This window comes from Numenius arquata, chromosome 2 (assembly GCF_964106895.1).
Source record: "Numenius arquata chromosome 2, bNumArq3.hap1.1, whole genome shotgun sequence".
Lineage (NCBI taxonomy): Eukaryota > Metazoa > Chordata > Aves > Charadriiformes > Scolopacidae > Numenius > Numenius arquata.
The window spans coordinates 30,927,725-30,944,127 of NC_133577.1; the positions used below are offsets into that span (position 1 = coordinate 30,927,725).

Below are 16,403 nucleotides of genomic sequence, written 5' to 3' on the forward strand. Positions count from 1 at the left end.
GGCCGACGGCTACCTCTGCAGAGCAGTATGGTGCGAACGTCCTCATGTTCAAGCAAAGGAGCAGTGTCCAAGCCCTCAGCAACATCTCTGAAGCAAAAGGCCTAAGCGGAAAGGAAAATTGCAGCAGCCACCCCCTGTCTGTCAAAGGGGTCACTGCCATGGGGGTGGAGGACTACCGCTGACCGACCGTGGGATTCGTGTGGTCACAGAAAGCAGCTGGCAAACAGTCTGTAGCTACTGCTTAGGTGGTAAAGGAAATTATTCAAAATGAATAGCCCTGACTGTAATCCTAATGCTAGCTGTGTATGTTAACGCAAAGACTCTTTAAGGCAAAAGAACAAGCTGTCCCCAGGCTCAAAAACTCATTTAGCAGTGGCCTGGGTGTTCATTTTATTAGACACACAATTGCCTAATGTGCGACGTCTGATACCTCTTACAACTCCTCCACCACAACGGAAAGACCTGCAGCCACAAAAGCCTGAGTTTCCTTGTCAGCTCTTTCTGAGGTGGATAATGAAGCAGAGTGCACCATGGTGCTCTGAAGCTCAGCACCGCCTCCAGGAAACATTTTTGGGTTCTCAGTCCTACTGCCACCTGCCTCCAGCTGTCTGGTCACAATGTGCGGTTTGCAATCACAGCAGAGGCTCCTCTGAAAGCTGAAGAAGGCTGAAGAATGCACAGGATACAGGAAACCTCGAGTTTCTTATTGACACTTTCCACTAACTGTGTGGGCAATTAATTTCTTTTCTTTCTTTGATATGATGAAGTAGATCATGTCCTATCTTTGCAGATGCTGCTAGTACAGGTATTAGCTTTCTCTTGCTTCAATTATAGCAAGCCCCTTGCAATTTCCTTCATATATGAGAGAAAACAGGTGAGCATGCACTCACCGTTTTTATAGCAGAAGGTGATGAGGTCTGTGATATTTTTTAATTCCTGGATGCAAATATTCTATTTCAGATCACTCAAAAAGTCCGGCATCCTATGTAAACAAGCTCACCATTGCAAAATAGCACCTCAGATCTTACCTTTTGTGATCTGGCCTGGGATACTTGCAGGGCAATCTAAGCCTCTGAAATGAAATATAGTTATATAGTTTTTCTGGCTCAGCAGAACTCATTACTTGCCTTTTTAAAATCAACAGCCACTTGGATATTAATATTTTTATGTATAGAATTTCAGAGCAACACAGTGCACTGAGGGTACAACATTTCTTCCCTCTGACAAGAAAGGGGGTGAAACTAAATGGCGTGTGACAAGTGTTAGCCATATTACCTACTGTGCACCAAAATGAACAGCTATTGTACTGCCGAGCAAGGTACAGCACCACGGGGCCAGAGTATGAGCATGAAACAAGGAAAGGGGTAAATGATATTTTTAAAAGAGACAAAAGAAAACTAAATTCTAAAGAAATCTAAAATGCTTTATTCTAGAAGATGATGAACAGCTCTTGTTTATCCAAACCAGTTTACTCACACCTACACCAAGCCCACATGATTTTCCCATAAAGGTCACATATTTAACTCAACCCACAGTGCTTAGAGATCATGTTGTTAATGCCATGCTACTTGCTCAGATATATTTCAAACAAAGTCCACTTCTGTTTTTTTTATTGTGCTAGTTCTGCTGTGATATTACAACCCCTTGAGAAGGGGAACAATAACACATACTATTGTGGTACAAAGAGAGTACACAAGTTAATTTCTGAGGCACAGGAGATTACAGGAAATAAACTGCTTACTCCTGCAGAGGCAAAGCACGTGGCACCAGCAAAGAATTTCAGTTTGCACGTGAAATGGACAGCAGTGCCTGACACCAAAAAATCAAGGACTTAAACTTCCATCAAAAATGTTATAGTTTGTCATACAGTGACAATTTATATGGATTTAAACCATCTGTTTGACTGTAGCATGTAGCAGCTCTCAGATCTTTACAAAAGTCAAGCTGCTAATAAAAGGCCAGTATAAAAATCTTACTTTATATGCAGAAAAAATAGTTTGCTAACTCTCTCTTCCCTAACATTCAAGCTTTTTCAAGTGTTTGTGGTAGGGAAAAAGTAATCAACATTATTTCAAATAGAAATTTTATTTTGAAAGGTAAAATAGGATCTGCACTGGGAAACACTGAAGGAGGTGCTTCTTACTACATTTGTACTTGACTTAGCTGGGATTTAAGCACATGTTGATGTAATGCATATACTTAACTGCTTTCTGATAGCTTTCTATGATGCCATAACTGGTTGGTTGGATGAGGGGAGGGCAGCAGATGTCATCTACCTTGACTTCAGCAAGGCTTTTGACACAGTCTCCCATAACATCCTCATTGGGAAACTAAGGAAGTGTGGGCTCGATGAGAGGACAGTGAGGTGGATTGAGAACTGGCTATGTGACAGGACCCAAAGGGTAATGGTTAATGGAACAGGTTCAAGCTGGAGGCCTGTAACCAGTGGTGTCCCCCAGGGGTCAATACTTGGTCCAGTCCTGTTCAACATATTCATCAGTGACCTGGACGAGGGGACAGAGTGTATCCTCAGCAAGTTTGCTGATGATACCAAGTTGGGTGGGGTGGCTGACACCCCGGAGGGCCGTGCTGCCATCCAGAGAGACCTGGACAGGCTGGAGAGCTGGGCAAGGAAGAACCTCATGAGGTTCAACAGGGAAAAGTGTAAGGTGCTACACCTGGGCAAGAAGAATGTCAGGCACCAATACAGGTTAGGCGTGGACCTGCTGGAGTCAAGCTCCGAAGAGAAAGATCTGGGAGTCCTGGTAGACAGCAAAATGACAATGAGCAAGCAATGTGCTCTTGTGGCCAGGAAGGCCAACGGAATCCTGGGCTGCATAGGGAAGAGTGTGGCTAGTAGGTCGAGGGAAGTCATTCTCCCCCTCTACTCTGCACTGGTGAGGCCACAACTGGAATACTGCATCCAGTTCTGGGCTCCCCAATTCAAGAGGGATAGGGAACTACTGGAAAGAGTCCAGCGAAGGGCAACAAAGATGATTAAGGGATTGGAGCATCTCCCTTATGAAGAAAGGCTAAGAGAGCCGGGACTCTTTAGTCTGGAGAAGAGAAGGCTGAGGGGAGACCTTATTAATGCCTATAAGTATCTCAAGGGTGGGTTGAAGGAGGAGGGAGCCAGACTCTTTTCAGTGGTTGCCAGTGAGAGGACGAGGGGCAACGGGCACAAGCTGGAACATAGGAGGTTCCACTCGAATATGAGAAAGAATTTCTTCACGGTGAGGGTGACAGAGCCCTGGAACAGGCTGCCCGGGGAGGTTGTGGAGTCCCCTTCTTTGGAGATTTTCAAGACCCGCCTGGATGCAGTCCTGGGTAGCATTCTCTAAGCAATCCTGCTTCGGCAGGGGAGTTGGACTAGATGATCTATATGGTCCCTTCCAACTCTAAAAAAAATTCAGTGAAATTCAGTGAAATTCCTGGAGTAGGAGTAAATTCTGTTATGGCAGTCTGAAGGATAGACATGGGTAAATGTACTCTGATAAACAAAGATCCAGCATACAGTTTAGGAGACTTAATACTGAATGGTCACTAGTTACCACTACTGGTTGGGTCTGCAAATACTGCATTAATGGAAATCTGATAAGGAGAAATTTCAGCAAAACTCATGCTCTGGACTAACCCAAAGTAGAAACTTTTGGTTTTGTTTTAATGGGATCTATTCATTTGGTAAAGGAACAAAGGAACAATAGCTTTGTGTTTAATAGCAAAGTGCCATTCTTGATCTACAGAGAAAACATCCCCAAACTTCCCATTGGATCTACACAGACTAAAAAGCCTGTTGTATGCATGGATTGAAGCCCTGCTTTCCCTTTCCTTCCCAGAGAAACAAAAAAACTCACTGTTTTATTCCAGGCTGTTGCTCCCTTTACCATTTTGAAGTAGCCGATGCCATGCTAGTGCACAGTATAGGAGATCTCATAAGGCTTAAATCAGGTTACTCCCTAGGCCTCAGATACAACGAATGCACACAGGCTTCCCACAACAGAAAGCTTGGAGCCTCTAAGCTGGACACTTAATGGTCAGCTGCGTAAATCCTCCTGTGCTTTCCCCCATGTGACAGCTCAGGGTCTGAAGGACAGGACCCCCCTTGAGAGTGTTGCCACCAGAGCTGTGTCACAGGATGTCTATGCATTTTTCCTGGCCTGTCAGTGTCTAATGTAGAAACTAATATAGTGGCAAAAATAAGTTTCTTTACTATTGTAATTTATTTCCATCAGGATACTAGCATAAACTGCACCAGCAAAAGTACAGAGTCCACAATAAAATGCTTTTCTGTGTAGCTATGACAACAAATCTGTTAAGTAAATCTAACAGCCTTGTCTAAATGCTTCTGTTAACTCTCTTACTGATAAAATATCTGTTATTGCAGGTTAACGTGTCTGCTGAACTCATCTGCCCCCAGCAGGCTATACATCTGAACTCCTTTTACATTTCTTGGCCTCTTTCTGCAGGAAATCCATAACATTTTAGGAAAAAAAAAAAAAAGCCCACTTTCTGTTGCCTTGAAAATCAATACCACCAGCAGACTAAGTGGAGATTGCAACTGCAGCCAAGCCTGGAGTAGCGCCACTCGAGTACTGGGAGGGCTCCTGGGGCAGCTGGCCTTGGCTTGGGGACAGGAGGGCTTGGGGACAGCAGGGCCTTCAGAAAGCAATGAGAAGTCTTGCATAGCACTGGTGGTACAGGTGGTTACACGTTTTGTGTCACAGGAAAAGTTAAACAGTATTGGACTCTCTCCACGAAGCACATAGCAACCCACCCATGAAGCTAGCTTTTACACAGATCCTTTACCATCTCAGACCTTTTCTACTCTAATTAAACTGGAGATGAAAATACCGCAGCACAGAGCCAAATACTGTCAGGACAAATTCTCATAGCTTTCTTTGACTTTAGATAAAGATGCTGTTGCTGAATTTATTCACTGCAGATTTTGGGAATGCTCATATTAAGAGGCCTTTTCCAAAGCCTAAGTCAGTGCCAATATAGTCTTTAATGGTGCATGGTGGTTCTGCCATTGACTTGCAACTCTTATTCTTCCTCCTCTTTTTCTGGGATTGACGTGAAGTGAGAACTCACTGCAGAGGGATAGTTTTTTGATACCTCTGACATGGTGATGAGTTGAGACATATAAGTGAAGAGAAAAATCTGAGCTACGTTCCTCTGAACTCTCTTCTACAGCTTGTTACTATTTCCTTTAGCAGCTTCACAGTGGAAATATACTGCAGTATGTGTTTAAAATGTATTTTTCTTCCAGGAGATGGGCAAGGTTTTCTCTCGGAAACTAACAGGGACAGCAGAAAAATACCACATAACTTCTTTTGCTGCTATGGCTTGTACAGTCTGGGGTCACCCCAACTGCCCTATTTTGCAGTTTTGCAGAAAGACACACTCACCGTGTTGAGCCAATTTCCACACCTCCAGGATTCAGTTCAGTGTCCTCTGAGCAATGTCTGCTGCTTTCAGCTTTAGCAGCCTAGCAGGAGAACTGTTTTAGGGAGATAATTAAGGAAAAACATATATATTAGTGTTAGTGTGTTCTGGCATTTGAAGTTGCCTGACCATAGCACAGAAGTAAAAATCAGAGGTGCAGCTGGTCCATGTAAAAAGGGCTATAAATTACATAGGCCTACAACTGGCTGAACTCAGTTTAGTCTAGTCTAGCATAATAACACACAAATATTTTGTCCCTCTCAGACTTTTTATTCTGGTATTTGTCAAGCATCTTTTAGTATTTTAATGACTGAGATTAATTATGAGTGTCCAACCCAGGATTCCCTCAACAATAACCAAATAACTGCAAAAGCAGCATGGGAGGTGATGCTCAGGAGGGGTTATCTCTGGTAACTTTGTGTTCTTGTAGCCTGGCCAAGAGCTTCAGGGGTTGGCAGGGGTCAGGAACCACATATATAGACCCCGAAAAAAATGTCCAGATGTTCTGACAGAGTCCTCTTAGTCTCACGTGCTTGTGCATACACACACCCCCACACTCCCCTCCTCAGAAAAGGAAAGAAAACGGTAGTTTGACTCACAAATAATGGCACGATTGCAAAATACTTTATACGCCGTCCTTCAGGAGTGAATGGACTTATGTTCCCCGTATCTTTATGAGATTACATGGTGTGGTTTGATGTGCAGACAATATGATCCTGTGAGTATGTCTTAGAAGAGTAGTGAATGAACTTGACTAGCTGTCAGAGCATGTCTGTACCCATCATGCCCTCTCTTGCCACTGGCTTCAGAAATACGTGAAATGAAATCTTGGTTTTGTGAGGCAAAAGGCAAATCTTGGACAAAAGTAAAAAATTAGTCCACAGGAGTGCCACAGTCCAAACGCCATCTTCTCTGAGGACATCAGCTGCTCTACAAAGCATGAAAAGAGGATGCAGCATGTGAGGACTGTGAAAGGTTGAAGAAGAGTGCACAATCCCTCTTCCCCCACCATTCCAGTGTCATCTGTGATGCCTTCAAATGCAGCCTGATGTATTCTTTTCCTTTTCAGTGCTCCTTAGTGACACATCCAGATTTTGCTTTACTCAACATGAAGGCCACAGTCATTGCAACCTTCTTTGGTAAGTACAGCTGATGTGCTGCAATTAGTAGTTCATAGGTTTGTACTCTCCAGAAGCCAGTGGCTGCTGACTTCTTCTCTTCCCTTTGGACTCCATGGCTGATGAAGTTCTCAATGGCAGGTGGAGTAAGCTTTGGCACAGCTTTTCAGGAATGGGCTACTCAAACTTCTTGACTTTGGCCCAGAAACAGTATTTATTACTAGTGGAGATCCCTAAATACATGACCAGCTGCATGCAGTCCATATCCGATAACACAACTAGGCCTGAAAAACGTCTGTAATGTAGAGATTCCCTCCAAAAAATCAAAATCATCTGTTTCTTACACGGGAGCATTCCTTCCCAATTTTTCTCTGAGTTCTTGCTCTTTCCATGAACAAGAAGGTACCACAGGAAAAAGGCTATAAACCTGTCTTTCTCCTGCAGTCAGAGAGGATCTTGCAGTCAGACATGATCTTGCTTTTTGGGAACATGCAGAGAATCCAGAATTTGCAATTCATCTTACATGAATACTGTGGTTGATCAAATGTGATTTCTTAGTGTACTTTACTTATATGCCTCCCTTTGATGGAGATCCAGCCACTACATCGCCTGACGGTGCTATATGACTTTAATTGTGAAATTCTCAGGCAATATTCCCTTTAACTAGGATCCTCAAGTCTGGCAGGATAGCCATTCTTAGTTCAAATTCATAGCTATCTATGTAGTTCTTCTGTCTTTACTAAGAGACCAAATTACTTTCTCCACATTAAATTATGCCCTAACATTGCATAGTTGGGACTTTGCACTTTATTTTTCACTGGTTCCCTACTTTTTTTTCTAACTACAGTTTTGTCTTGGTTACACAACTGTACCAGTGACAACAAGCCCCAATATTGCATCTGTACACTGTCACTTCAGACACTGTGAGACTTATTTTTCTTTTGAGCAAGTTGTAAGAGTGATTAAGCCTGCAAACTCTACAATCAGTCTAGGGGAAGAAGAGCATGAAAGAAAGAAATAAGACTGCTGTTGTATATTCTAGTAAGATTAACTTAACAAATGATGAGAGGATCAGCCAACACATCGCAAACAGTTTCAATTCCCTCTGAAAGCACAGAGAAGGGAAAGGTGAATAGGACAGTCAAGATATTTGTAATGAAGTTAGTAATTACCCATAATATAGCGCTTATAAAATAAGCGGAGAATGAAGAGTTTTTCTGAGTCATGCACTTAACAAGTAAACCTAACAAGGTAAGCTACACGCATATATTGTGGTGTATGTTTTAATATAACAGTGTATGCCTCTCTTGCTATTACACTTTTCAAATCATAATTCTACTCACTGAAGAAAACCAGTGCCCTTGCTGGGACAGGATACTGGGACATGCCACTCTAGAACCTCATATGATCCATAATGCTGCACACGATCCCATACCTGCTACCACCAGTAAGTGAAATGCCACAACGCACGATTACCACAACTACAGGATAACCTCCCTGCAGGGCTATTAAGAAGGATCTTTCTCCCTCTAACTTTCCAGTTGCTTTTTGCACAGAGCATGTTGTTTCACTGACATTTCTATCACACCAATTACAAAGAGTTTCCACCTCTTGTGGAAATACTGGGACCTTTCATGGTTTTCTGGACCACATGAACTCAACGGTATGTTTTGATAGTGAGTTCCACAGATAAATGTGTAAACTGAACCAATTTTTAATCCCCTTCAAAAAACTGCCCCAGGGTAGACGTCATCTTAACTGCAAAGTTAACCAACGAGTAGAAACCTAACTGTAGCTGAGAATATTCCCATTTCGTTTTTTCAACCTGTTGATTCAAATTTGGGAAATCTCATGGACAGCAACTTGTGCTGACTGATCTTGGTAGTCCTCTCCATCCCCTTTTCCTGATACTGTTTTCTTTGTTTTAGGTGTCTTTCTTATATGTACACGTGCAGCTAAGGAAGCCACAAAGAAGACGAAAAAAGCTAAGCTCTGTAAGTGGTCCTAGTAGTATTCTTGGCTGCTTTACAGCAGGCATGTCTGATGCATAAAAAAAGCACAAAGGGAGGTTGTATTCTGGTAACTCTTCAAAATTGTCTGCAGAGTCAATGGGGGCATACATTAACCTAACAGATTCTTTTGCTGAAATCAAATCATTAAGTGGTGTGCTACTGAACACCGGTAAAGGGGAAATTGTGTACTTCACTACCAAATTGTGTCTTCGTAGATCATTAGGTACCACACAAGGATCTAAGCAAGCACTAAGGTTTTCACAGAGAGAGAGAGACATAAATATGTGACGTGGACCTGCTGGAACACAAAACACATGTAGCTGATTAGCATGAGACAAGTGGCGCATGTCCTATGCACTAGGGTATATAACTTCCAGCTACATTGCTGCAAAAGCATTTCTGGCCGCAGATTATTTTGCTCATTTAGTTGACAAACAGGCTTGCTGTGAGATTGTGAACTCACACTTACACCCCTTGCTCAAACTAAATTGTACTCAGCAAATAGTTTTAAAAATTAAGAACAAGATAATGGGCTGTTGCTGCAACCTGGCATTATAGATGGCACAGAGCTACATGAGCACAGCGGGATGCTTGGGAAGCATCCTGCCTCATGTGTGCACAGTCCCTCCTGGTCCCAACTCACAGCCCTGTCTTCTCCCACCCCCTCCTTCCCACATGTTAACCACAGCCTGGGTGACTACATTTCTTTCTCTTGCCAGCAGTGTCATAACAGATGTCTCCTTCAGAGAAGCAAAGACTGAAGGTCAGAAATATCCTCAGGCTTCTTTAGTCCATCATTAGTTACAGCCACATCCCTCAGAATAGGGGTTATTATGTGTTATATTGTAGATGCAGAACACATAGACACGTCTTGTAACCCAAAACCATTGATACAAAGGCATAAGAGGAGGGCATCCCTGTCACTCAGTTACTCATTGTTTCATGACAAGATCACTCAGCTATGAAAAGATTCAATCTGACTTTACCAAGACTTTACACTCACAGATGTACCCCAGATCGATTGCGATGTCAAGGCGGGGAAGATAATCAATCCAGAATTCATTGCAAAATGCCCTCCTGGATGTCAAGATGTAAAATACCGTGTTTATGGCACAGACATTTATGCATCCTTTTCCAGTGTGTGCAATGCTGCAATTCACAGGTGAGTGAGTTTAAATGAGAAAAGCACTCAGACAAAAGTGTCATTTCAGTGTAAAGAGCTCTCAGCTGTTCAGACCCTTTAAAGTTTCCACTGCCTTGTAGATTTGATTGCAGACTGCTGTTCTAATAGAAAACCTGCAAAACAGACTGTGTGTGATGCTATGGATCCAATCTTGCAACGTGCTGTCAATCCTGTATTCCTATTAAAATCAGTCATGTTTGAAGATGTTTCTCAACTTTAGGAGAAGTGTCTTGAGATTTGTACATCTCTCATTCATGCATAGCAAATTACTACTGTACTATTATTATTCAAGCAGAAGATAGGAATGGAGCTGCTGCTACTAATAAAGCTTCAGAAAAAAATAGGCATATCATCAGTGATGAATACATATAACTCACTTCTGGGGTTGGTTTTGGTTCTCCAGATTTGCAATTTAACTGTCCTTGACATCAGAGGCTGAGTAATGTGCTTTCCTGCCACAGAAAAGGCCATAGGACAAGGAAATATATAATACAAATTTTATAGCACAGATTTTGCTAAGCTTTATTAGCGATGCAAAAATGTGCATAAAATCTTAATGGAGAATAACTTCACAACCAAAACACACCTGTAGGCAGGATACAAAGGCAGGATGCACTGAGCTGAAAATGCGGTAAGAACTTAGAAAGCTTGATTGACAACTTGACTTTGTTCAGAGCTATTCGAGCTATTGCAGTGCTTCCAGTTCTGTGAAATAGCTGGGACCTTTTGTAAAGTTGAATAGTTAAGGTTTTGGGGACTTTGCACCTCACCTCTGCACTGCCCAGTGCACCGGCTGATGTGCCTGTGTGCACAGGGGCTGCCACCTCCTGGCTGCGGCTCCGTCTGCTCAGCCCCTGCTGGGGAGCTGCCTGCCAGGTGACTGGCTTTCCAACGACAAATTCTTCCTGCAAATACTAGTGCACAATCGAAATTGTTTGTCTCTGCCTGCAGAGCTTGTTCCAAAGGGAAGGTACAAAGCACTGAGATGCTCAAATGCCTCTAGAGCCACAGTCACTTCTTGGTTTGCCTGCTTCCCTAATGATGCCATAGCAGGTTGCCTACATGGAAGGTTTTCTGTTTGTCTTTGAGACACGTTACGTTGTATGTCAAACACCGCACACCGAGCCTGCCAGGTTTTCTACAGCTTCCAGCAATACTGTGTTCAGTTTTCTCCAGACTGAGGTCAGAACCAGATAACACATACTGGAACTCAAAGAAAACATTAATTTTTTTACAGAAGAAAAAGTCAAACAAGTGGGGGGTTTGTCTCAAATTTGTATTTCACACAGTTGGCATGAAAACTCCTTTGAGTACCTCTCCCTATATCCTCAGTCAATTCAATCAAGCTTGCAGGAATTTTAACAAAGGCAGAGGCTTGTTCTTGTGTGCAACTAGGTCAACCTTAAACACAGGACCAGTAGATCAGTGGGAAGAGCAAACAGATCCTGACAGCACTTTGTAACAGACTGCTCTTCTCTATGTGGAAGCAGCACAAATATTTCTTAGCAGCAGACTCAGTAGTAGCATCACCGCTCTACCACAGCCCCTGGTTTAAAGGTAAAACTGAACGCTTCATACCTCTCACACTGTTGACCAGTTTTTAAGTTTTCTGGGGCAATTTCCATCTTCAGACACCATGTTTTCCCCTTGCAGTGGTATAATTGACAACACAGGCGGGAAGATCCTCGTCCAGAAAGTCGCAGGCCACTCAGGTTACCGTGGGAGCTTCTCCAACGGGGTCCGGTCCCTGTCACTGCCACGCTGGAGGGAGTCCTTCCTCGTGTCAGGTACCATGGTGGAGCGCCGGAGCTGCCTGCCCTCATCGGCTGCTTCCTGCTGCCCGGGCAGCAATGAGCAGAGGGGGAACCAGCCTTTCCATTTTAAAGACCTGCTTAGTCACCGCAGTGTCACCCCACTTAGCTTTAGCACGAATAATGCACTTTGAGACAGTTTTTATTCTGGGCATCCTATGTAGCCCGCAGAGACATACACCCTGCCAGCAGCATCTTTGGTGTAGCCCAGTGTGGGTCTGAGCCCACTGTGGGAGGTGACAAGCAGTCTGGATTGGCTCTGAACGCATCTTAATTGCTTCTGTTGATGTGTAAAAATCTATGCCTTGGTACTGACCACTTGCTGCCCACCCTGGTAAGTAGGCCTGCTAAGGGAACTTAAAGGCCTTTTGGCCATTTGAAGCATCAGGTGTCTGCACCTGAGTTTGTGTCTTCTGAAGCAACTTCTGACTTCTGTCAGCCCATCTCGAGCCACATATAACCATACTGTATTTATGCAAACCCTGTATTAAGTAATTCTATTGGTGCATTACTAGTATGTTATGAATTCTCCCCACCTCTGTTAGACAAACAGTTTTGATATCTATTCAGTGCAGGGAAATCCATCTTAATTTAACGCTCATTCTTTTTTCTCCCCATAGTATATACAGCAACTCACTTTCACTGACAAAATTCACAGATTTTTTTTTGGTAAATTAGATCCCCTTTACACAAGCTTCAGATTATATCAAACCTACTTGTACTCATTCTACCCATGTGAAAGGAGGGTCTAATTTACATTGCTTTACATGCAATTTCTAAATCTAACTTCTTGCTGTGTCCATATAGTGGGTCATTTCTTGCTGGTCCACACTTTTGAAGATTTAGGATAGGCGTAACCAATTGATGTTAGTTAGCCAGATCGTTCTTGGAAAATTCAACAGCTCAAGCAACTGAACAGCCACTAAAAATAAAGAAATGTTCTTTTCATGTGAAAAATTGTGGATAGCAAAGGAAGTTTCAGAAACTCACCAAAATGAACTGTCATCTGGAGTTTGCATTAATATATTTGGATGCACTTTTTACAGCATTCTGCCATGGGTACACCACATTATGAGTAGGATTTATTTTGGATGAGTAGGAATTTCCCGGAATAGCTGAATTGCTACTTGTACTTGTTGCTGTTTTTTCCTCAACAAACAGCACATTGTAATTCTGGTACATAAATGGGAAATAAGATTTCTTTTTTACCTCAGCAGCTGCTCAGTTGTTATCCCACAAAACTGTAGAAATTTTTGATTTATAGCAGCAAATCTTTATTCTTAATTAATGAGACACTATAAAAGAAGACACAAGAGAAAGTTACAAGTACATGTAAGAGGAGATGATGAAAATTTCGGATATGTGTAGGCATGATGAGATTTGTCCCTTTTGCATTTAATTTTGCTCATGCTGAGTGCTGTCACTGATATCAGTGAAACTACTTAATTTATAAGTCAGTTCAAGTGTAAATCTAACACACATGTTACATCATACATTATCATATCATATTTCATATATAAATAGGAAGAAAACTCTCACTATACCTGCTGAAAATATGGAAATTTTAGAATTTTAGAGAGAAATCTGGAAGACTAAAACCCCAGGAAGGCTGTGCTATTCATCTCAGCAGCCTGAGGCTGAATGAAGACAGATGTCAGTCTCAAAAAGAGATGCATTGGGGTTTGGTTTTTTTTTTTTACAATTATGAGTCATAAAAAGACAGAGATGCACAGACCATTCTTCAATAAAAATACAAAGTCACCTAAGGCATTAATTTCAGGGCAGCTTTAGAGCTTAAACGGAGGCCCTATTCTCCAGCGGAATTCCCTTTCAGCAGACTAGACCTGTATGTGATGCTGTACCCTGGAAACGAGCCAACAGTTTATTCCTAGCTAGGATATTGTCACCAACAGTTCGTGATGTTTAAATTGTGAATGAGCATCCACACAAAAGAGCACAGAAGAGGAATCCTCGGGGGACTCAGGCAATGAAGTGGCATGATTTAGGGGCAGAGGGGGACGAGGTCTGTCCTCTGGGACTGAAGCAGCCAGCACACCAGGAGGTATGCAAATGCTCTGGTATTCACTTTCAAGCACTGAAATGCCTTGGCACTCAGTTGAATGACTCCATTCAGTTTAGTGAGAGTTTTGCAGCTAGCGGGTTAAGAAAATAGAGTCCTAAACCTCTGGGTTTGCTAGTTGCAAATAAGCGTGAGAGGGTGAGCAGCCGCCATCCCATACCTAGTACTTCAACGGCCAGAAGCTGAGGTTTTCAGTCCATATGTAAAACCATTTCTAAGTACATTAAGCAAACTCCAACACAGATGTAACTTTTTCCAGAGAGTGGAAAAGACTTATTACCATTGCTTCAGAGGGCAGGTAATATGTCCAGGGCCATATTCAGGTCAGGCCTCAGACCCACCTCTTGATCACATATGGGATGCAAGTTGCTGTTGATCAAAAACCCCAGCGTCTGGGAGCAGCCAGCCTCCCCATGCCAGCTGGTTTATTTGCACAGCAGTGGCCTTCACGTTTGCATTAAAAAAATCATATTAGCACAGAAAGATTCTAAATTAAGATCAGATGATTATGCTGTTGCTGCATCTGTGTACCAACCACTCATACCTGAAAACTCTGCCTCTGTTGGGAGTGAAGAAATGCATTTAGAAAGCATCTGCAATCCTATAACTTTTCCATCTTTCTACCAAATTGGCAGAAGAGCTCGCTAGTCCAGCCTGGGTCCTGATCCTGGTTTAGCTTTGGGGAGAAGTGGAAGGGAAGACTTGCCACCCTTCTCTTAGGCCAGCTTCTGTGAGAGACCCAAGGGCAAGGAGGAAGCTTTTTTCAGCTTGTCCTTGCATGCTAACTCTATAGCAGCTAATTCTGTTTAGTGCCGTTGGTCTCTGGATTAATCACCCAGGATGACAACTGGCAAGCTCACAGTGCCATATATAACTTCTAAAAGAATCCACCGTGGGAGTAAGGAAAGCAAACCTACCATCACCATCATGAGTCCTGTTTGCAGGAGATGGAAGTTAGGTCTCACCTGAGGTGGTCCAGACATATGATAAAGCACAGCATCTTGTAGAGAGAGTCAATGGAGGGGTCTAGAAGTCCTACATCCACTATGTCCAAGCTTGTACAGAAAAGTTGCTTCCAGTTCCTGGAGGCCAGAGCAGTCCTCCCTACAAGGGTCTCCTGTGCAATGCTTTTCTTCGAGTGATATAGATGTGCATTGGGAATACAAAAACTGCCTCAAGAGATGGAGTTGTATGGCCATATGTACCGATACAGATGGCATCTGGTGCGGCACTAAAAGGATTTGTGGTTTAAAGTTTAACTGGGAAACGTACCTCATTGTTTTAAGACAGGGCCCTCATTTTAGATCTAAATATAGGTACTATATGTTCCCACACACAAGCACAGCCTTCTCTCACTGTTATTACTGCAAAAGACTGTTGCCAGAAATGGTATGTTGCAAAAGTGAGGTCAGAGAAGAATGCTGCGTCCGTGACAAAATGAATCCCACATCAAATGTGCCTTCTAATTCAACTGCACAGTCAGGCACTGGAAAAGGCTGCCTAGGGTGCCTGTGGGTTTAAGGACAGGTTATACAGATGTCCTTCAGAAATGGTCCCCTTATGCTTAAGACCATTTGAGAGCAAAGGAATGGACCAACTGACCTCTTCAAATTGTTCCCAGGACTGTGTTTTCATGCTTTCTTTTTTTTTTTTTTAAGATGGTGGATTTAGGCATTGGTATTTTCAGTGGCATGGTTTTGAGATTCTGCCATCAGATGGAAGAAATTTTAAAGAAAATTAGTTGGGCAGTAAAGAAGCAGGGAGTGGTTCGGAACATGTTTTTTAGATGGGAGCTTTGTTGCAAGAAAATTTAGAATATTTTGTGACGCTGTCCAATTTTTTTTTTGTAGAGGGCAAGCCAAGAAAAGGTGTGACATATCCATCAACTCTTGAATATTCTTCTTCAAAAAGCACAGCTGTTAAATCAGGCAAGTAATTATGACTGACTTTCCCTTACATCCGTTCACAACTATCTGTTGCAGCTTCTCTGTTGTGTAATACAAAGATATAATTATTCAGAGTCAGAAGTTAATGCCTCTCTTAGTATCTCATCCAAATCCCTCATGATATTTTTTTTTATGTTAAGCACATGGAAATTATCCCAGACAATTTCTATTTTTTGGTCATACCATGTTTCACAGACTTCTGTTCCCAGAAGTATTTTCCCCTTGCTTTAAATCTGTCAGTGAGTATGATGTTGTACTGATCATCTAAAAACATTCGAGGTTTTACATGTTGACTTTCTCCTAATGCTATTCATGTTATCTTTTGGGGTACTCAGTGTTGAGAATATAATAATAAAATAATAGTAATGACACAGATGGCAATGCAATCCTTTAGCTAAGGATGATATGATAAGGAACTACTTTATATCCATTTTAGTCAGCATCCTACTCTGTATGACTCAACTCAGTTTAAATAATTTAATTGCTTTCAGAGGTCTTAGATCAAGTTTTACCAGGTGGTAGCTGATATTCAAGCGTGCGTGAAGTGCCTCCATCACTTGAAATGATACTTGTTTGTGCCTCCTGTAACAACTTTGTAATGTTCAGACTCTTCCTTGAGAGTGTGAACAAAACCAAAATGAACGTCTCATACTGGTACACACTTACCTTACATGGCTTTTTTGCTGTTTCCTGAGCCTTCGCCTTCCTGAGCTTATCCTCTGTGAGATGTGGTATAACAAAATGTGCTGTATCTTTTCCATGAACTCAAATGCCTGACAGTGGGGCTGCATCCATCCAAAGCCACACA

General features: G+C 42.4%; 1 protein-coding gene across 3 annotated transcripts in view; it reads left to right on the plus strand.

Annotated features, from left to right (window-relative positions):
* Nucleotides 1-6,553: 6,553 nt before the first annotated feature.
* Nucleotides 6,554-16,403, plus strand: part of VIT (vitrin) — a 38,894-nt gene continuing 29,044 nt past the window's right edge. For 2 of the 3 annotated variants that reach the window (XM_074168312.1, XM_074168313.1), the window contains exons 1-5: nucleotides 6,554-6,584; nucleotides 8,492-8,557; nucleotides 9,581-9,737; nucleotides 11,412-11,545; nucleotides 15,500-15,577. In XM_074168312.1, the coding sequence (XP_074024413.1) occupies nucleotides 6,554-6,584; nucleotides 8,492-8,557; nucleotides 9,581-9,737; nucleotides 11,412-11,545; nucleotides 15,500-15,577 (466 nt within the window). Of the gene's footprint in view, nucleotides 6,585-8,491; nucleotides 8,558-9,565; nucleotides 9,738-11,411; nucleotides 11,546-15,499; nucleotides 15,578-16,403 lie in introns of all 3 variants that reach the window. The other variant, XM_074168311.1, reaches the window with a different exon arrangement.